Genomic DNA, 21,754 nt, shown 5'->3' on the forward strand with positions numbered 1-21,754 from the left:
CTTTATCTCTGCTCCCTGTAGTCTCACCGTTCCACTTGGGTCCTTCTAGATCTATGCTGAATAATGTGATAAAAAAATTTACTGTCTAAGAAAACAGTCCACAATGCCATAAGCAATACAGTACAGGTGAAAGCCCTAATTTAGGGAAAATAATCCATAATACAGAAATACAGACATCTTTAGTGTGCATTTGAAAAACCCTTAATCCCTGATGTTATTAGGGTGCATTAGTGCATGCAGAAGCTTGCACATCTGAAAAAAGAGACATCAGTGCTAAAAGGTATATGCAAATTTTAGAGGTATATGTTCTCTTTCAGATGTGTTTGCCTTGCATATTTCAACAAGAAAATGAGAAAGAACATATGCATGCCTTAGAAAAGCTTTGTAGAAGAAGAATCCAGGCGTTGCATTGGCCTCCCTGACCTGTCACCAGTTAAATACACTTGGCATATCATGAAATTAAAAACACAACGTAAGCAACTCAAGGATGTTGAGAAGCTCAAATTTTATATCAGACAAGAATACAATTCATTTTCTTATAATGGTACAAATTCTTGGTTTAAACATTTGGGGTGTTTAATATGTTCTAGTGTTACTAAATTATGGGTGTGTGGCATTTGCATTGGGGGTGGCATTGTGGCTTGGTGGTGAATACTAATTTGAATCCTGGCACGGGTCTTTCTATGTGGAGTTTGCACGTTCTACCCAAGCTTGCTTGGGCTTTCTCCAGGTACTCAGGCTTCCTCCCACAGTCCACAAAACATGTAAGTCAGGTTCATTGGTGATTATAAGTTGCCCATAACAGTGAGAGTGTGCAATTGTTTGTTTATATGTGGATTCACATGAGCTCCCTCGAGCACTGTGTTTCATTAACAAGTAGGTGAAGAACAGTCTGCAAAAGGGTCCAACTGGAAGTTTACACACTGAAGACGGTTTGCCTTCTTGCCACTGTCTTAGTGAAACTGGGTGAAGAATAACAAGTTAATGTCCTACAATTCATTAATAATTGTCTAGGTTGTATAAACAGTCAAATAAAATGTGCTTTTGTGCGGTATTGTCCAGGCCTCTTAGGGACTATAAAGCTGCTGTCTGTCAACAGAGGCATTTCCTTGTATTCTGAGAAGTGCTATGTACTGTGAGAAGTGAATGACTGAATAGAAAGTGAAGTTTCCTGAGAGAGGTTTACTCTGGCACAGTACACTATAACATGCCCTGCGGCTCAAACACAAAAAGCTAAATCTCCGGGGTCATAACCTTCTAATTACAGCAGCCCCAGAAGTGATGACGACTGTCTGTCAGCGTGGTCTCTGAAAGGGGCTACCTGAGCCGGACTGGGAGCACCAGGTGACATGTGCCAGGAGTGCTCCAGCACCTTAGATGAAAGGCCAGTGTTATGGGTCTGCATCCCACATTGGGTCATTTCAGCACCCCAAAGGGACTTCTAGCCTCTTGGCTTTCACTCATGCTCGGTTCTTGGCTCAGGGAGGAGACCCAGACACCCATTTCCCATCTCTGATAGCCGTCTGCCGCCTCTTTTCTGACTCTCGATATCCAACTCCTCTAAGACCCTCAAGACCCTCTGCCGAATTTGCAGATCTGAATCCTCCTCATTGTGATAATTAGCCTGAAATACAGACATATCACGTTGTCTGTACAGCTCCTGACAATGGACACATTTTCAAGCCCAATCTTATCTGGAACTTGCAAATGTTTCAAAACGACTCTGTGAGTTATGAAGGTTGTTTTTAGTTTAAATACTTTCAGTTTAGCCTAACTAGAGTTGCCAACTCCCTGAAAATAAATAAGGGACACCTCATAGGCCAACCCCATTGCCTTCACCATTCCTGGTGTGGTGAATTTTCTTTGCCTCTTTTTTTTGTGAGTGAAACGATTTTTTAACTATTTGACTCAAACCTGAATTGAATTAGATGCCTATTTTTGAATGCCATGAACACATGGAAAACAAATTATTATCCAGCAATTCACTTTAATACAAAATAACAAAATGAACTGAATAAAATAAGTATCTTTCTTAAACAGAAAGCTGTCCTGCTTAACTTAAAATTGTATAAACTAATATGAAACAATAGAAAGAAAGCAGAACATCCATTCTGTAATAGTGCACATTTTTAGTGCAATAACAAAAGTGCAAACAGAAAGTCTGTAGAAAACTTGTAAAAATATTTGTGCCTCAAAGGCCATGACTGTAGGCTACAGATGTAGTAAAACAGAAAAAAATAACTTATGAACTCAACAGCTCAATGCCATTTTCCATTGGCATTTTATGACTATTTTTTGACCCTCACATTAATAAGGGACAAAGTGCGTCCCTTTTCACGGGACGCGTACTTTAGTTTATAAATACGGGACGATTCCGTTTTTCAAGGGATGCTTGGCAACCCTAAGCCTAACAGTCCTGTTGATAACAGCTTTATTGACTCCTTTTCAGTGTGGTAAACACCAGGCCCCATAAAGAGAAAACCAGGAGTATTCCCGATGCACCGGTCTTGGATTGGCCTGCCGCCTGCGTCTCTCTCTTTCTCTCTCTCTTTTTTTTTACAGGCCGCTGGTGAGCCGCAGTTAGAGAGTCAGGTGTATGAAAAAACACTGTAAGCATATGTTTGCTCTTCAAAGCTGGTGATAGTGATGACACCAGTCCTGCTGCTGCTTCAGGAGAAGCCAGTGCAGAGCAATTAGCAGAAGGTACAGAAGCATTTCTACAGTAGAGCAACAACATGCTAAAGTTGCAGACATGTGAACACCACCAGGCACGGCCTTTTGACATAAATGTCTCTCATTTCTAATAATAGCTTTCTGGGCACTACAGCATTATTCTATTAAGCGATTGTGTTGTTGAATTGTTCTGTCTGTTGCTGACTTGCTGTTATGTATCACAGCACAAACATGAAACCTTGGATTTACTGTAGGTTGGGGTTCATTAGTATGATGATGTGCCACTGAAGCAGTTGATATTCTACAACATGACATGGCTATTTATATATAGCTCTAACCTTGACACTACTTATTATATAAAACCTTTATTCTCTTCTATTAAAGTAGTACCACCACAAATACAGCAGTAAAGTTACTATATATTCCAACCTTAGAAATCACAGTAGGTCCCATGTGTGGACTTCTTTGGCGGGTCAACACCTCCACAGTTGAGTCCTGGCCTGAAAATGTCCATGCAGGGTCGGTGTAGCACGGTGAGTGCCACGGGGCCCGACCGACAGGATGGAGAGACACGGAGCTTTGTGCAGACCCTTTTATTAACTCAAATCACCCAAGACACACGTGTGCAGCAGAACCTTCTTCACAGCCGACGAGCCCTTGCTGCTGTGCAGCTATGCCTTATGAAGGCTGGCAGGGTGGAGAGGCTGATTGGGCCCACCTGTGCCCTAATCAGCCTGAGTGGCTGCAGCTCCTCCACTCTGCCACACACCCCCAACGCCAAACTCGTGCCGGGGTCTGTCCGGCCGAGCCTACTCCCCCCCCGCCCTCTCGGAGCGGGAGAGGAAGCCCGGAACCCCCGGGCCTTCCTGGTCGGGGGGGTCGTCCCCGGCGTCGGCCCGCCCGCTGTGGAAGCCGCTCTCGGGGCCGGGCCCATGGTGGCCTCGGGCCACACGGTGTGTACAGGACCACCTCCTCCTCCGTGACGCGGCCCCGCGCCAGCTGCCGGTGCGCCTCCGGGACCGCTTCCTTCACGGCGCAGCCCCGTTCTGGAGCTGGTGCGTCCAGGACCGCCTCCTCCTCCTTGACACACTGCTCTGGCCGCTGGTCCGGCCCCGTCTCTGCAGGACCCGCCGCCGCTGGCGGCTGCGCCTCCGCAGCCGCCTCCCCAGCCAACTCCGCCGCCGTCTCCCCCTCCGTCTCCGTCGCCGACTCCGTCCCACGAGCCGTCGCCTGGCGGCCCGCAGCTTCTGCCTCCCGGCCTCTAAGCTGCAGCACCGCCAGTGCTGCCGCGGCAAACCTCAGACGGGGTGCAGGGGTGGGTCGCTCCGTTGGCCACGCCGCCTCGGGAGCCGTCGCCTGGCGGCCCGCAGCTTCTGCCTCACGGCCTCTCAGCTGCGGCGCCGCCAGCTCCTCCCGCGCTGCTGCGGCGAACCTCCGGCGTGGCGCAGGGGTGGATCGGTCCGCGGGCATCAGCGCCGCCAACACAGCGAGCTGATGCCCGCCCTGGTCACGGCGCAGGGCGGCCAGGTCCGCAATGGCCTGGGCGAGCGCGTCCAGGGCCCGCTCCATGCCTCTCCTCCCATCGGGCCCCACGTTGGGCGCCAGTGTAGCAGTGTGAGTGCCACGGGGCCCGACCGACAGGATGGAGAGACACGGAGTTTGGTGCAGACCCTCTTATTAACTCAAATCACCCAAGACACACGTGTGCAGCAGAACCTTCTTCACAGCCGACGAGCCCTTGCTGCTGTGCAGCTATGCCTTATGAAGGCTGGCAGGGTGGAGAGGCTGATTGGGCCCACCTGTGCCCTAATCAGCCTGAGTGGCTGCAGCTCCTCCACTCTGCCACAGTCGGCGTCATGGGGGGTCATCCGCGGGCCATGCCCCCCCAAATGAGTTATTGTGCCCCCCTCCACTCGCCCACAAGCAGGCCAAGCCTTTGTGCCAAACTTTGTATTTTATTGATTACTTATCTTATTGAACGTGAAATCATCCTTCGTATATATTTACAAAAAAAAACAATTTTTTTAGTTATATTTGCTTCACATGTGGGGATGTATGCTCATTGGTCCGGACACACACAAACACACACACACACACACGCGCGCGCACGTGCCGCAGAACACACACACAAGCACACAAGTGTGCGTATTTAAAAATAGAGCGGGAGCAAAACTTTGTTTGATTGTACTTTATTTCAGTTTTTACCTTAATCAAACCCATCGAAGTCTCATCCTCTGTTTCTGCATTAAAGAGCTCCGCTAAATCAGCTGTGCCAGTCCGAATTTCCTCGCACGTACGGTGCGCTTCGCCGCGTACGTTACGGCGTAGGCTCTGCGTCGATTTAACCCAGAACCATAAATCATGCTTCACTTTGAACGGCCGGCTGGAAAAGTCTCTTTAGGCAGTCTTTCTTTTAAAAATCACCATAGTTTCTGTCCATCAGCGTGGCAACCAAGCACAGCAGTGAACGATGACTTCTACTCTGGTGCAGTTATCGTGTTCAAGTAATTGATACAAAATAAACGGGACTTATGCATTTACAGTCAGAGCGATGCAGTGCGGTTTTTAATTATATTTTACTCTGGGGTGTCGTGAGATTTTATTCACTTTTGAAAGGTGTCATGACTGAAAAAAGGTTGAGAAAGGCTGTTTTAGACAGATTATTAATAGGAAAGCAGTGAGAATGCACTTTTTTCCTTAAAATGCTCTCCTACACGACTGATTTTGTGCCCGCCCTAATAAGCCTTGTGCCTAGGGTTGCCACCTTTCAGAAATAGAAATAAGGGACGCCCCGATTTCAGCAGCGCAGGAGCCAAAAAAAAGCCCCAAAACTTCTAAACTGCATAAAAATGTGTTTATTTTATATGAAAAAACGTGTTCTTTAATAGCATTGAACTGGCATGACTGTACAGACAGCCAACCATATAGCAGCTGAAATAGCCTCCTATGCTATGTATGTCCACATCAGCCAAGGTGTAGAATATAGATACAGGTGAAGAATATGGTGTAAAAGTTAATTTATTTCAATAATTCAACTAGAATATGGTGTAAAAGTTAATTTATTTCAATAATTCAACTAGAATATGGTGTAAAAGTTAATTTATTTCAATAATTCAACTAGAACATGGTGTAAAAGTTAATTTATTTCAATAATTCAACTAGAATATGGTGTAAAAGTTAATTTATTTCAATAATTCAACTAGAATATGGTGTAAAAGTTCATTTACACAATCAAATATTTTGCTGGCCTTAATGTTTTCTGTGTTTTATTTAGTTCATTATTGTTAAATTTAGTGTTGATGTGTGTATGACAGACGTGTGTATGGGGCGTTAATGAAAATACGGGACAAATTGCGTCCCGTATTAGTTCAATACGGGACGCAACATTTTTTTCTCAAATAAAGGACAATTCCGTATTTTACGGGACGGGTGGCAACCCTACTTGTGCCCCCTCTGAATATTTGCTCTGGCGCCGACCCTGTGTCCATGTGACATTAGGGTGAGTGTTTTAGTGGCTATTATTCTTATTTTAGAGTGCATTTTGTTTTGAATCAGCCTCTATTGTGCACGTGCGGGCAAGGCCAAGGTGGCTGGTTACATGACTGACTCCTGGCCTGAAAAGGTTTCCCAGTCCGACCCTGGTAAACACTCTGGAAGTTCAGCCCTGTTATGACATCTACAAAGTCTCTAAGTTGATTAAAAATGACGGCAGATCGGGTGTCCACAGCCCACCTGAAGCCCCTCTGTCCGCCCCTGGGAAAACTGGGAGGAAACATCACACTAGGCATATTAGCGTGGGGGTGCGCGCATGCGCGTTCGCGCCGTGCGCTGTGGAAGTTTCCCTGCAAGTTGCGCGGAGCAAGAGGCTGCTGCGAAATGAGCGACAGAAACCCCCGGGATAAAGACGTTATAGAAAAGGAAAGTAAAACAAGCGTCAATGTGTCGAAGCAGGATTAAATCGGCAGGTTTTATCGGCGTTTTTGGACTCACCTCTGGGGAAAAGTTTTGCCAACAGCGGCAGGTAAGTTAAAACAACTTGACTGGGATCCTAATTAAAGAGGCAACAATTGTGTAAACACTACTTTATCATTTTGTTGACGTACTTTCCTCATTGGGTATTGAAATAAGCTACATTTAAGTGACTGAGATTGATTATATTACATAAAACTTCAACATTAAAATAGCTGCAAAACTTTTGAAATCTCCCGAAAAGTAATATTAGATGTTATGATCGAGTATTTGATCCCCTCAGAGTCCTAGTTTTCCAGTAATCTGTCAACCTCTGGGATTAATCAGGTCGTCTGATGATTTAATTTGTATGGGAAGATACATTTTCCACGAAGTGATGGAGCCAGAGATGGGTTTCGCAGCGCGCTCCTGCGGCTCTCCATGGAATAGTTTTACCATGAAGCGCATCCTTGCAGTTTCCCACATGTTGTGATTCATGCACCCAATGCGAGGAAGGGTGTAAAGATGTTTTCCCCTTTTCCTTGTATTCTAGCTTTTTTTTTTTTGGCCAAGTCTATGGCCAAATCCATGTAATGATTAAAGAGTTTCACTGGAAGCAGATAGTTGAAACCTCTGAGTCACTCCCAAAAAGCGTATCTAATCCTGTTTAAGACTTGCTGGTGCAAGAGTGTTGTGCTCGCTTTCAGATGTTCACCTTACATAATGTGGAGGGAATATTCAAAGTTCAGAACTGTAAAACTGCAGACCCCTTAATTTCTCATCTTTGCGGTTAACTTTACCTCGCCTGTGGTGTCTCCAGATTTTGTAATTAGAAGGAAAGGGCATGGTAGAGGTATGTGTGCTTGCAACGAGGTGAAACTGAACAGGATGGGACAAGCTGTTCCAACAGCCCACATATGGCCAGAGTTCATCTTAGTTAGTATGTTTTTCAAAAAGTCCTTAAACCTTCCTCTAAAGTGACTCACAGTCAGATCAGGGAGCCCAGGAGTCGTTGTAATTACTGAAGGAGAAATGAGCCGAGGTGCCAGTTGAGTCATCACTGTAATTGAAGTTGGCTGATTTTTTTTTGTTGCGGTTGTTTTACGTCCTAGAATTACCTTGAACAAGAGGACTCTGGGAGCTCAGAAGGCCGTTGCCGGAGCAGAGCAGCAGATCCAGTTGAGCTGCTCCAACCCCGCCCTGGAACAAGCAGACAGCCTCTATGCACATCAGCCTGACTGTGGCCATCAAGGAGTCTCGGGCCTTTCATGGAACTCAGCCTGCCGGCCCCGCAGATATCCCTGACCCTGCTGAAGTGACAGCCATGGAGTCACGTCAGGTGCTGGGCGTCCCTCCACCGCCCCCGCCTCCTCCTCCTCCTCCTCCACCTCCTCCCCCGCCCCCGCCGCCACCGGCATCCTCCTCTCCTTTCAGCCGGGCCGATAGTGCCCGTCAAAGCCGGCTCCGGAAGCTGAACTGGGAACGCATCCCCAAAGAGAAGGTAGAGGGAAGAAAGAGCGTGTGGAGTGGGGCGGCACCAGGCGAGGATGAGTTCCCCTTAGACCTCAGCTCTCTGGATGAGCTGTTTGGTCAGAAGGACAGCAAGCCCAGGGACAGAACCAGCACGCTGAGACGAAGGTCCGTGCTGCTGCGTTGCAGATCCCCACAGAACGGACCTGAAGAGGTCAGATCACTACAATGGCACAGATCCTGTATTTATCTTGTTCTATTCTCGTCCTTACTTGTGTTTGTTACCTCCTCACAGATTTCCCTTCTGGATTCCAAGCGCAGTATGAACATTGGAATATTTCTGCGGCAGTTCAAGACGTAAGCTTTTTAATTCTGTTTCCAGCAATTTACCAAATGAAATGTGCTGTTTCAAGCTTGTCAAATTTAAAACCACCATTTTTTTTTTTTTACTTTATGTGAATGCAGTTTGAATACGATAAGATAAGATAAGAAGATAAGAAATCCTTAAATAGTCCCACAGAGGGGAAATTTTCAGATTACAGCAGCAAAGGGGATAGTGCAAAACACAAGAGGCATCAATATCACACAGTAATAATAATAATAATAAAAAACACTATAAACAGTATATACAATAATAATAATAAGAAGAAGGAGAATAAAGATAGTAATAAAAAATACTAGTATATAAAAAGAATAAAAAGAATAACAGATGGATAATTACAGATGTTATTTACATAATTGCACGTTGCAGAGAATGGTATTGCACATTATTTTCCGGTTTGTATATTTATTGTCAGGTTATAATACCTTTCAAGTTTTAGCTTTTGATTTGATAAAAAAGAAGAATGCATTTCAAGACATTAAACTGTGATGTAAGAAAATATAATTGGCACAATTTGACCTTTTCGAGGACGAGATAATCGTCTGAGAACGTAAGCAACAGGCCTCTAGTTGCACTTAACCGTTTGCTGTAGCTGTTTTTCCCAAACCTTGGTATGGATTTTTGATAATGAACAACCAAAATCTGTAAAATTCAGTTCAGGAGGACAGTCACTCACTTCAGCTGAACTGTCAAATGTGGCTCAGAGTCAGAAATGGGAAGCCCCATCAGGAGGGGGGGGGGGTCTGGTGTACTGCAGGGCAGCTGGGCTGGGTGTTGAAGGAGGTGCTGAGTACTGTAAGTGGCTCTTTAGGGGTCAGAGTTGACACCTGCTGTTGCCCATAAACAGCATCCAGTCTTAAAGCTGCCCCCCACTGAGAGACCTCACCGGTGCCTAGTCATATTCATCCATTCCCCAAAGCCTCTTTAGTATATTTGACTGCCTCAAACAAAAGAGGACTAATTGAAATGAAAAAAGCTGTTTTATAACAGTTTAAACATTAACATACTTTTAACCTCTAAAACAGCCTGAATAACTTCTCGACGTTGAAGATCGTGCTGCATTTACTTATAGAGCAGCATAAAAATGAGGAAACAACGGCGCTGAACTGCGATATCGTCACGCCTCCATGAGACTGTCGAATGATGGTTTTGTTTTCCAAACGAGATTTGTTGAGACTTGTCGGCGAAACCATTATGTGAGAAGAAGCTCCTCTGTACACAAACATTTGTCTTGTTCGGCCCTTGTTTTCCCTCTGCGCTAAATCTTCAAGTGCTGCCGCTTAAATGTGGGTGTTGTTTAGACAAGATCCAGTTTTGTGTTTTCCATCGTCTGAGTAGGCTTCATCATCCTTTCTTTTCCTGGTTAGTGTTTCTCTTTTTGCAGGAAATCCTTTAGCAAATGGTTTGACTCAGGCTGCAGATGGTCCTTATGTTGAGGCCGAGGGATAAATATGTGAATCGTTAGCAATGACTAAAGAGTTGGTGTTTGAGAAAGAGGTTACTCATTGTAGAATCATCATGTATGATTAGCTACAAAGATGAAAGTGAAGGGGAAAAAGATCATGAAAAACTGTTTGAACCGAAGACGCTTGTATTACTCAGAGAAAGTTTGAAAGGCCAGTCGGCTCAGTTTCCTCTTTTTCATCTTGACACCCCAAGGGTAGCTTAGGCGCCTTCTGTGCATGTCTGTGTTTTAGTTGCCCCGTAGTCACTTTGCATCATCAGTCTGGTGTCAAACTACCCCCCTCCTCAACACTTTTGCCTGATAAGATGAGGGATAATCTTCACCGCGGTGTGATCTTTTGGAAACTAGATCTGATAAGTGTCTCAGTGGGTGCTGGAGCATCTTTCAACAAGACTTATGCTTTTTTTTTTTTTTAAGTGATGTCATACTAAAACACGCTGATGCATTTCCACAGGCCTGCTAAGGAGATAGTCGAAGACATCAGGCATGGTGCTGGAGATCGTTACGGAGCAGAGAAACTCACAGAGCTTTGCAAATTGCTGCCTGACAGAGAGGAGGTAATGTGCTTTTTTTGGCATGCAGCTAAAAGATGTTGGTGAATGATATCGGAATCAACTCTTTACTCCTTGCCGGCTTCCTGTTTTTTTTCTCTCTTTTTGTGGAAATGAAAAACGATTGTCCGATAATAATCAGGATGTGTTCTCTCTCAGGAGTCTCGCCTGAAGAGGTTCGGTGGGGAGCGGAGCTGCCTGGCAGAGCCTGATCTTTTCATGCTACTGTTGGTGGAAGTCCCCAGGTACATACATCTTGAACTAAAGGCGGCGTAATAAAACATATCAGAGTAGATCCCCCCGAATGTTAAAAACCCCTCTTTTATATTTACTTATTTTATCGACAGTGCACTGGCATTCCCACATTTGTGATGGCATGTTTATTTAACTGATGAGTGATCTCAAGAGGCTTTGCAGCCTTTTTCGCCACTCGGACCTCCCTGTTGATCAATCCATCTCCGTCTTTCCTTACTCACCAGCTTTCGTCTTCGTCTGGATGCCATGATCCTGCAGCAAGAGTTCGACCCGGCTGTGACCTCTCTGTGTGTGGCAGCCAGATGTCTGAGGGAGGCAGCCAGAGGTAAAGTGACAGCATGGAGTTGTGTACTCTACCACCATCAAGATCTGAGGCTGCATCAGGCTGATAAAACACTTGTGTTTAGCTTTGTTTGGTGATGTCATGAGTCAGGAGACGGTGTGGTAAAAAAACATTCAGGATGACTTAACGGCATAGGAGAAACTTTCAGCTATTGATTTCTTTTGGACTAAAGTTGCTGACTTGTTCTGGGGGATTCATGTCAGCTGAATGTACCTTTATTCTCATTATTTCAACCTTTATGCACATTATTGATCGTCTTTGTTCTTCTAGAACTGCTGAGTTGTCCAGAACTACACTCCATACTCCGCTTGGTGCTGAAAGCAGGAAACTATATGAACGCTGTGAGTAATCCTTTATTCATTCATTTATCCTTTATTCATAGTTTCAAAAAGTCAAAAAAGTTTATACATGTATAATTGAGGTTTATCTGGGGATCTAGGTGTTTGTATGGGGGTGTATCTGTGCAGCTGGATGTGGATTCACTGTTTGTTTTAACTTGTCATATATGTTTGTGTGTGTTTTGCTGGGCCCGTCTTCGTGGCTTCTCAGGGTGGATATGCAGGGAACGCTGCTGGCTTTCGGATCCCATCACTTCTCAAACTGGCCGACACCAAAGCCAACAAGCCAGGCATGAACTTGCTGCATTTTGTTGCTATGGTAAGAGCCAACATTTAGTCGTAGAAAAGGAAAATTGTGTCATATGCAAAAGCTTTTATGAATGATTGATGCTTTTTGTGGTATTTTGGTGTCAAAAACCTGTCAAAACAAACAACTTACTTCCCTGGCTTGTATTGAAGCTATAGTCCAAATTACAGTTTGCTATCACACAGTTCCCTACAAATTCACATGATGCTGTATTCAAGGGTGTGTTCCCACTTATTATCAATTTATTTTTGTCATTTTGCTTTACTGCTTACTTTTTTTTAAATCAAGCCGACAGATTCACAATAAAATATAACAGTAATGTTACAAATTTCAAAGCATTGTTGTATGTCAGGATAAACTCACTTGCTAGAAACAAGCTGTCTTTCATTCATTCATTCATTCATTCATTCATTCATTCATTCATTCATTCATTCATTCATTCATTCATTCATTCATTCATTCATTCATTCATTCATTCACACATTCAGTCAGTCATTACTGGGGTAGAATAGTGGAAAGAGTCATTTCCCTTCCAATCGGAAGGTTGCCAGATTGATCCCCGGCCAAAGTGTCCCTGAGCAGGGGACTGAACTTCATATCGCCCCCATTTTCCCGCCTACTCATGCTGCCGGTCCCGGGCCTGGATAGACAGGGAATGATGTGTCAGGAGGGGCATCCAACATAAAGCCTACGCCAAATTAATATTGCTGAATTCAATTACTTGCTTCTACAACCCCTACAAAGGGAAAAACGGAAATACATTTTTTTTGCTTGTTATTTATATGATCTTTACCACCAGAGACATTAAATGGAAGTTTTGAAGTACATAGTAGTGCGAGTAGTGTGTAGTAGCAGGAGATCCTCTGTTGGACATACAGTTGAAGATGTGTTGCCTGTAATGAAGGATGAGAGGTGCAGGGCACGCTTAACAATCATGAAGTACTGTTTATGCTTCACCATTGTATGTATTTTACATCTCAGTCAAACACACTGAATGAAACTGTACAACAAGGTTCGGAGGGCATTGATCACACTTTTTGATATGATCAAGAAACAAAACATTTACACAAGGGTTTGTTTTGACTGAAACAATACTCCAATAATACTTGAAACTAACAACTGAAACTGTAAGCTTATCGTGTGAATATTCAATTCTTACTAAATAAAGTAAGAAGCAGGGTGTGTTTTTTATTTTCTCTTTTTTTATTTTTTTTACCTTGTTTTTTATTTTCTCAATGTTCTCAAAGTTTTATTGCGACCCCAGGAGTTTCCCCCTGCTGGACACCAAGAGCATTGCAGGTTCAAGTCATCTCCTGCAGTGCCTCTCTACTGTTAAACGCTCACTGTCAATCATAACATATGAATGCAAAGATAGACGTCAAAATAAGTTAATTGGGCTGATGGAAATTATTCTATCAAATCAAAATAATGACCCTTGGCTCAAGCATTGCATGGAGAAATGATTTTAGTCCACAGAGAGCAGAACAGTAGCTGAGGGAGATTCTCAAAACAAAGTCCTTCACAGACAATGGCTGAATCATTTGTGTTTGTCTCTGCAGGAAGCTGTGAAAAAAGACCAGAGTTTACTTTCATTTCCCAGCCAACTAGGCCACGTTGGCTCCGCCTCCAGGTCAGTCTCTTCCCAAAATTTAGATCCTATTAGATCCTGCAGTGACTAGGTCCGAGGGGACAGACAAATCCTACTTAATGACAACAATGCCCCTTGGTTCTTGCTAAAACATTCAAATCACTTGCATTTTTCTCGCATGTCCAGCCGTCAGCAGCAGCTTCTCTGCCTGGGTGGAAGCAGATTTAGGCGACATTGATTTTCTTAACTAATTGCTGAGCCGGTGGAGAGCACGGTGGCCAAATGTGGGCTGCTGTTCTCTGATTCTCTGCCAAATACATGCTAAAGAGTGTCTATGTTTATTAGAGTTCTCAGCCTTGCCCTTCTGCCACTGCAATATTACCAGAGTGACTGGACACATGCATGCATTTTGACTCATGCAGTCTTTCTTTAAGTTGACTCCACATCTATGTTTTATACAATGTTTATCATATTTCTTTGCAGGTTGTGTGAGGAAAGTGTGCTGGATGACTTATCAAAGCTAAAAAGAAGAGTGGTTGTTCTCAAGGAAAGTATACAGACCGAGACAGAGATTCAGCAACATACGCAATCTTTTCTGGAGGTAAACAACACACTGTTTGTGATGCACCCAGTCTTTGAATTAAAGGCTCATTTGTAAAATCAGTAGTCGTTAGAAGCACATGTGGTAAAATGTGTCCTTCCATTTGTGTGCAGATGGCTGAAGAGCGCCTGAAAGAGGCAGATGATGAAGTAGAGGGTATGAGGATGTCGAGTCAAGCTCTGTTGGAGTTCTTCTGCGAAGATGAGAGCACTTTCAAACTGGAGGAAGCCTGTGGGGTCTTCCGCTTGTTTTGCTGTCGCTTCGAAAAAGCTGTGCAGGTCAGACACTGTTTGCTAATTCACAAATGTAGCTGTTTTAAGGATCACATTAAAATGATCAATTACCTTCTTCCTTCTGTTTTTCAAAATAAATGTTTCAAAAAGGAAAATGAAGAACGGGAGCTGAAGGAGCAGAAACGTCTGGAACGTCAGCGCGAGATGGTGGAAAAGCGACGCTCTCTGGCCGTCTGCACGGGGCTGGAACTGGGCCTGAGCGTCGCCAGGGAACCTCAGAATCCGGAGAACCAAGATGAGCTGGAGAAACTCCTGCAGAAGAACTTGAGCTACAGCTGGAGTCGCCGTAGTCTCAGAGGCTCGGAGTCCCGCAGATTCTCACACCAACTCCAAAACCATCTCCACAGCTCATCCATGCACAAGAGCTTCCCAGTGTTGGGCAGTAGCCCGACGTCAAACAGCTATCACTCCAACAGCTCCTCCGATCCCGAGACCAGCGCTGTTCTCTGCAGCTCTCCTGAGACTGATGGCGCATGCTCCCCCGTTGAGCACGAACCCGTCCTGGACAGAGAGAGCAAAGCAGACACCCTGAGCATGAAAGCAGTTAAAGATTCCCACATTGTAACATTCAGTCCCTCTCAGCAAGGACGTGGCTTCATGGTCAAGCAATACAGGCCTGAGAGCATTTGCTACACACTAAAAAGCCAAATGAAGGCAACGGGACTTGACAAAGAGGCAGATTTTTGTCCAGAACACATGGCTTTGAGTGGTTCCCGAAGAGACTCCGCTGTTATAAATACCAATACACCAGCCCAGAGTGTTAAAAACCATTTATCTCCTTACAAACATAGGTTCGGCCTGCCGCTGACGGACAGCAAGCGTGCTCTTCAGGAAAAAAACGAAGGCCGCGAGGCTGAAGAAAAGTCAGGTCATTCAAGTGCACTGCTCCCTGATAGTGACACCAAGAGTGGACTGTTAAAGCTCCCCAGATCTGACTTCAAATCAAAATCCTACCCCGATGACGTCCAGTCCCATCTCCAAACGAAAGACATCGTGTCCGTGAAAACGAACGCTGCAATGCTTTTTCCTGACGCAGCTTTAACAGCAGAAGAAGTTTCTGCTCCTGTGGAGGAGAACTGGATGCCCTCCAGTTTACCCGAGTTCAGCCAGTCACAGCCAGAGGAGGCCTGCGCCTCACCCTGTGACGAGAGCGAGTCAGCAAGGCCATTCTCACGTGTTGGTGAAACACTGGAGTGTCACACTTTGGTGAAAGGTCTCCGATCCTATGAAGCCTTGTCACCCCCACCCTCGCCGCTCCCACGACCAAAGCCGAGCCTTTGCTCCAAGTGGAGGAAAGAAAGGGAGGTTGACCTACGAGAGGGTACGACTGCAGGGTCTCCGGCATCAAAGGAGGACACTCGGACGATGAAGATCCCCGTGCGGAGTGGAATAGGGGCGAAGAGGGGGCTTGGGTCAAATACGGCTCCGTCCAGTAGCACAGGCTTTGCCAAGTTGCGCTCTAAAACCGAGTCCTCCAACGGGACCTCGACGTCTACAAACCCAGCCACTCCTACCCGGCTGACCATCCCTCGCAGCCTGTCAATGCGCTCCTCTCCTGTCACTCGGCCACCTGTTACTCAGGCGGAGGTGAAGCGCAGCAGCAGCACACGGGAGAGAACCGTGAATGAGTCACAGACTCCGGTAAAGTCCACTCTGACCCGCAGGACTTCAGACAGAGCCGTGCCAGAAAAGGTTTCGGGCAGCTCCCAGCCTGCTTTCAGCAGAGGAACTCCTCTTCGTGTTTCCAAACGCCTCGCCCCTAACTCGGAGGCTCGGATCCCCTCGCAGCCTCGGACGGCCCACAGCCCATCCTCCGCCACCGCCAAGACCATACGCACCGCTGTCATCTCAGCTGCCCGCAGTAAATTCACCAAGACGACCAGTCCGAGCGCCTCTCCTCCGAACTCTAAAAGCCCGGCAGCCTCACGGATACCTGGTCTCAAAATGCCTCGAGCTGCTGCAGCTCTGCCACTGTGGAGGTGATGAAAGGCCCTTGTTGGTGCAGTTTGCTCAAATGTCTTCTACCTGTATGGTCTCCCTCCGTCCTGACTAAGTTGTAGTTCATCTGAACTGAACTCGGTTTCAATGAAAAGATACTTCATGTAGATTTTAAATGTGGGGTTCTACATGTGTTAAGATAAGTTGTGCTGAGAGTATTGGGGATACTTGTGTTCCACACGGTAACAGCATAGTCGATCCTCTACATTCTACCTCGTTTTTTACACCCATTTGTGTCCTTTGCAGGCAATAGGGCAACAAAAGATGAGTGTTATTGTAACTATTCATATGTAGAGCCGCTTGAACACATTTCTCACCCTATTAAAAAGTCTATCAAGTGAACACCGCTACATGATTTTGAAAGAAGTGTAATTTGGGAAACGGTTTCCATCTCCCTATTCCGGGAAGAAAAGTAGTTTCATTTTATATTACTAGAGGTAAAAGATTCCTGAATGTCGTGGGCACTGTGGCCTTCTCCTAAATGATTAGTGTTTTCAAAACTGAATTCGGTACAATAGAGGCCTCATCTAAAAGATGCACTTTAAAAACTAAAGAGGTGGCTGTTACTGTTGTTTTTGTTATTTTTATTTTATATGAAAATATCTATAACTTTATTGAATAGCGCTATTCATATGTGGATTTGTAAATATGGAAGGATGAATAAAGACAAAGTTGTGAATATAAGTGCCATCAGTCTGCACTTCAGTTACGTTCAAAAAGAGCCATGCGGTTAAGTTGAATGTTCAGGAAGCTTCTTTGAGAGCTTCGGTCTCACAGCCTTCACTCCTGCATCGACAGCCGCCGTTGCTGTCCTCCGGTCACCCTCCTTTTTACTCCGTCTTCTCCTGAACTCCCAGTTGCCACATCTTTTGACACAGTCGCCCACGATCCTGTCAGCGACTGTTGTCATGGGAAAGCCGCAGACGTCTTGGGGAATCTCCTGGCAGAATTGCGGGGGTGCAGGAGTCTGGATGGAGGGTGACTGCGGGTGTCGGGCCCCAGTGGGAATTCTCTGTTTATAGGCTGCAGTGACGCCAGAACCTCTTGGGAAAGGCAATAAACTGGTCCCTCTTTGTGTTGTCGAGTCTCTGGTTGTTGGTCGACTGTGGCCTTTTAACCTGCTGCAGTGTATAAAGATGACATCATCCCCAAAGGTGCAGGACACAGTAGTCTAATGAACTTTTCACTTTTTAAGCTATACTCATGCATTCTTCATGAATATGAAAGCACTGGGTGAGTGGCCATAATGACATCTTAAAGTGAGCTCTGAGGTCAGCGCCAACAGGTTGAGGTACAATATACTAGGAACATGATAATTGAAGGACTTTTTGTGCAATAACATGTGCACCACAGTTTTTTTTAATGACAAAAATGTTTCTGGTATTTTGAGAGAAAGAGACCAATCATAGCAGAGAGTCTGCTAACCTCTCTTAATGTGTTCATAAAACTTCAACTAAGATCAGCTGGATTTAAAGTAAATTTTCACCTCACTGTTTTTTTAAAAGACATGTAACTGAAAAAAACTTTTGCAATCTTCTTCATTTGTGTCAAAAAGGTTGGTTAAGGGGACACATGGATGGAAAATAAGATTGTGTGATTGTTACTTTTCCAAAGAAAATAAATTGTGTTGGTTGCAGGTAATGAATCATGGTAAAGACCAACGATTTTGCAAATTACCATCAGACTTTGGACATATTCTCTATGGTTTAAACATGCAGTGAAGTCTGACGTTCATTTAGTTGCTATTTGGTACATTTTACTTTTAATTTAAGTGACACACTATACAGCCTTAATCTTGGCCATAATTTATTGGAAAGTTGTAAAATACTTTTAATTTGAAATTTAAGAAATATTCTAGTTTTGCTTTGAACTACCACACAGTCTTGGAGATTTTAAATGATTAATATGTCCAAAGTAAGAAAAATAATTGGGTACCGGTAAGGTGCGAGATAAAGATGAAAATCAGAACCACCGGGCCCTGGATACCTAGTGGGTTAAGTGAGCACCAGAGGTTACGGCCCCCATGCAGGCAGCGCAGGTTCAAGTAAAGGCCTGTTGCTTTTTGCTGCATGTCTTCCCCTTCTCTCTACCTATTTCCTGTATGCCTACTTTACCAATAAAGGTCCATATTGCCACAAAAACCTTTAAAATAATAAAATCAGAACCGCTACAATAAAATAAATTGAAATTGAAATGTTGTATAATTGTTTAATTACAAATGTGTTGCCATAAAATGGCCCTCTCTAGACAATAACAATGAGACCACTGTCTTGTTGTAAGGAGGTGGTGTCCAGCTGCTGGATAATAATATTAATAGTAATAGATTTTATTTATAGAGCAATCTTCATTCAGGGATCTCAGAGTGCTTACAAGATTAAAAAGAGTTAAAACAAGTACAAGAAAAGGTCAGTTTCAATAATTTAAAAACTCAGAGACGGAGGAGCAGCGAACAAACACGCCAGCCACCTCTCCTCTCTACCTAGGCCGGATTATCCATACACTGAACCGGGCGAGCGCCCAGGGGCACCAGCCAATGAGGGGGCACCAAATCAAATGACCAACTGGACCATATATGTCATTTTGTTATTTTCTCTATATATTTGCTGGAAGAGGAGCAAACAGGTACAGCAATAACCAATGATATAATAAAAATAATAACAACCATAATAATCATAATCATAATAAAAATAATTGCGTTTGAGTGAGTGTGCTGTTCCCTACCTTCACATCAGCTCATTCAGTAGGCTTAGTAGTCTTATGTAGTCTTATGCTGTAATAGTTTTGCATGTAGTCCTCAGACAGGCCATATATGACTGAAATGATGATAGTTAACATGTGTTGTTACACTGGCATGTGAGTTACATTCTGATTGGAGCATCAGTGTAGTATGACGTTTGTAGACTCATGTCTATCTGTGGTGTTACTGGTGTTATTTGTAGTATTAGTATTGAGCATGTACTTCAGCAATACATTCATGTAAATCTATGGTCTTTTTAAGCATAGTACATTTCCTTTTTTACTGTAAAATGTGGAAGGAGGGGGGCACTTATAGTGTAGTCACCCAGGGGCACCACCCTGAGTTAATCCGGGTCTGCTCTCTACTCTCCTTAACAGTTAAATGCTTTCCTGAATAGGAAGGTTTTCAGGCCGGTTTTGAAAGTGTCCAAGTTCTTTGGAGCCCTCAACTGGGCGGGGAGAGGATCTAATTTTAAGTTATGTAACATAATTTATAATTAATATAAATATAATAATCATCATCATCATCATCATCATCATCATCAACATCATCATCATCATCATCATCATCATCATCATCATCATCATCATCATAATTAAAGTGACACACTATAGACCCCTTTCCAGCCTACGTCATCACAGGATGCGCGCGCATTGTTGCGGCGGAAGTGCTGAAGAAGTTGCATGAGTTTGAATAGAGCGAGGGAGGATTTGTTTCTTAAGTTGCGTTTTTGGAGTTGCAGTAACGTTATAGAAGAACAACATGCCCACCAGCTGTTGTGTGTACGGGTGTACAAATCGAAATCCTGAGGAACATACATTTTTTTGCAATTCCCAGAGGAAACAGGCCATTTAAAAGCACCGTAGGAGCCTGTGGCTGCAAGTAAAAGAACCGACTGGACCGAGGATCATCAAGAATCATATCTGGTGAGTTATCATGGCTATCTGGTTTAGCTTTACTTGAATGCCTTTAATTGAGTAACTGTAAGTAGAGTAAGTGTATTGTAAGTGTTTGCTACCATAGACTGTAAGTTTACTACTGGTGCTAGAGCTAACTCATACAGCTGAGAGCTTCAGGGTGGTGTACATAATAATAATTAATATTATTAATATTATAGATCCATGGGTGTACAGCAGCTCCACTAACTTAACAGCTTTAACGCTCTAGCATCATTGTTGTTTAGGATGTGTGCCCTGGTTGTCTTTTCTCTGATTTGAGCATCTCAGAACACTTAAGAAACTTGAAAAGTGGTTATTTGGCTAATGTGCATCTTTCTTTTTACAGGTGAGATGTCACTGGACCACGACAGTCCTGATTTTGTGCCCTCTATTTTTTCATACACTAAACAAAACCAAAACCCCGATGCAAAGATCAAAAGGTAAAATACAATAAATGAGACCTAGCTGTTTGTGTTTTTAGCTTAACCTAATGACATGATTAACTCATGAATATTAAGGGTTTACTTATTTTGGTATTAAGCAAACCATAACCGATAATTAAGATGGGAATGTATTGTATTACAGCTTGAGATCAGTATTTTTGTTCATTTGAGTTTTTTTTATGTGAAGGTACCAAAGAAAAAAGAAATGGAGTGAAAGACTTCTGGTTGCTCCACCAAATCAACCTGCTCCTGCTCCTGGAACTCCAGAGGAAGTCACCGGCATGGATCACAGTCCTAGTAACTCCAGAGGAATCACCAGCATGGATCACAGTCCTAGTAAGTGTAGCCACTGTTGTGTCATTTCATGTCTCATTGTATGTATAATGGTTCAACCATGCTGAGTATTCTCCCCCTATGCTGATCTCCACATCCATTCTTTTCTTTACAACCCATATTTATGCACAGTGTAGACTAACACAGTTGCAATTAATCTTAGGTCTATGTATGTGACAAATAAAATCTCCTTGTCCCTGTCCTTTTCTCCTCTCCTATTCACAACTGCCCTCTACTGATTCCAATGCCCCTCTTATGTTCTCTACACCTCTCCATCCATCCATCCATCCATCCATCCATCCATCCATCCATCCATCCATCCATCCATCCATCCATCCATCCATCCATCCATCCATCCATCCATCCATCCATCCATCTCGTCTTCAATTCTCAGCTGTTCTCTTTTCTGCTAAAGTGACATCCCAGTCACGAGGACAGAATACAATGACCTGAACCTGAGGTACACCGAGCTGAAGAGTGACCACGTCAACCTGCAGGAAAAGTATCAACAGCTGCGAGATGAAAATGAGAGACTTAAAGAGGAGCTGAAGAAGTCTACATTTTCATACTCAAATATTAAGTGCAACATGGTACAACTGTTGTTTATCACTAGAATAACATCTGTGCTCTTTGACTTTGTGCACCAAAATTGCAGGAAGTGTAAAAATATTCAGCAAGAAGCTCTCTCTACAGGATCATCTTTTGATAGTGTTAATGAAATGAAGGTTGCAGCTCATGGTGCCACCCTTCGCATTCCAGCTTTCACCGAAGGCAAACAGCAACTTTCTGCACAGGAGGTCGACACATCAAGACAACTGTCACGTGTCAGGATACATGTCGAACGTGTTATAGGGAGATGGAAGAACTTCAGAATTTTGCAGACAAGAATTCCACTGTCACAGGCTGACCTTCTAGATGATATTGTTATTGTGTGTGCTAGTCTCACAAACCTTAGCAAAAGTGTTGTTCCGAAAAAATCTAAGAAATAAGGGTTCTGAATAATAACATCAAGTCTTGACATTTTTTTTATTTTCTCATCAGTGATTTGGAGCTGTGACTATGAATTGAATATCAGCCATTAATGATTTACT

General features: G+C 44.0%; 1 protein-coding gene and 1 long non-coding RNA gene across 2 annotated transcripts; both read left to right on the top strand.

Moving 5' to 3' along the window:
• The first annotated feature begins 6,535 nt into the window (after positions 1 to 6,535).
• Positions 6,536 to 17,353, top strand: fhdc2 (FH2 domain containing 2). The gene is made up of 12 exons (XM_061726221.1): positions 6,536 to 6,694; positions 7,734 to 8,305; positions 8,387 to 8,448; positions 10,393 to 10,495; positions 10,649 to 10,734; positions 10,969 to 11,069; positions 11,358 to 11,428; positions 11,637 to 11,744; positions 13,292 to 13,362; positions 13,804 to 13,921; positions 14,035 to 14,199; positions 14,305 to 17,353. Exons 2-12 carry the CDS (start codon positions 7,844 to 7,846, stop codon positions 16,195 to 16,197), a joined length of 3,240 nt encoding a protein of 1,079 aa, XP_061582205.1. The 5' UTR covers positions 6,536 to 6,694; positions 7,734 to 7,843; the 3' UTR covers positions 16,198 to 17,353.
• A 2,289-nt stretch (positions 17,354 to 19,642) lies between these two features.
• LOC133447525 (uncharacterized) lies at positions 19,643 to 20,870 on the top strand. The gene is made up of 3 exons (XR_009782917.1): positions 19,643 to 19,875; positions 20,234 to 20,327; positions 20,518 to 20,870. It is a non-coding gene; the product is annotated as an uncharacterized LOC133447525 (long non-coding RNA).
• Positions 20,871 to 21,754: the final 884 nt, after the last annotated feature.

Source organism: Cololabis saira, chromosome 7, assembly GCF_033807715.1.
Source record: "Cololabis saira isolate AMF1-May2022 chromosome 7, fColSai1.1, whole genome shotgun sequence".
NCBI classification, from domain to species: domain Eukaryota; kingdom Metazoa; phylum Chordata; class Actinopteri; order Beloniformes; family Belonidae; genus Cololabis; species Cololabis saira.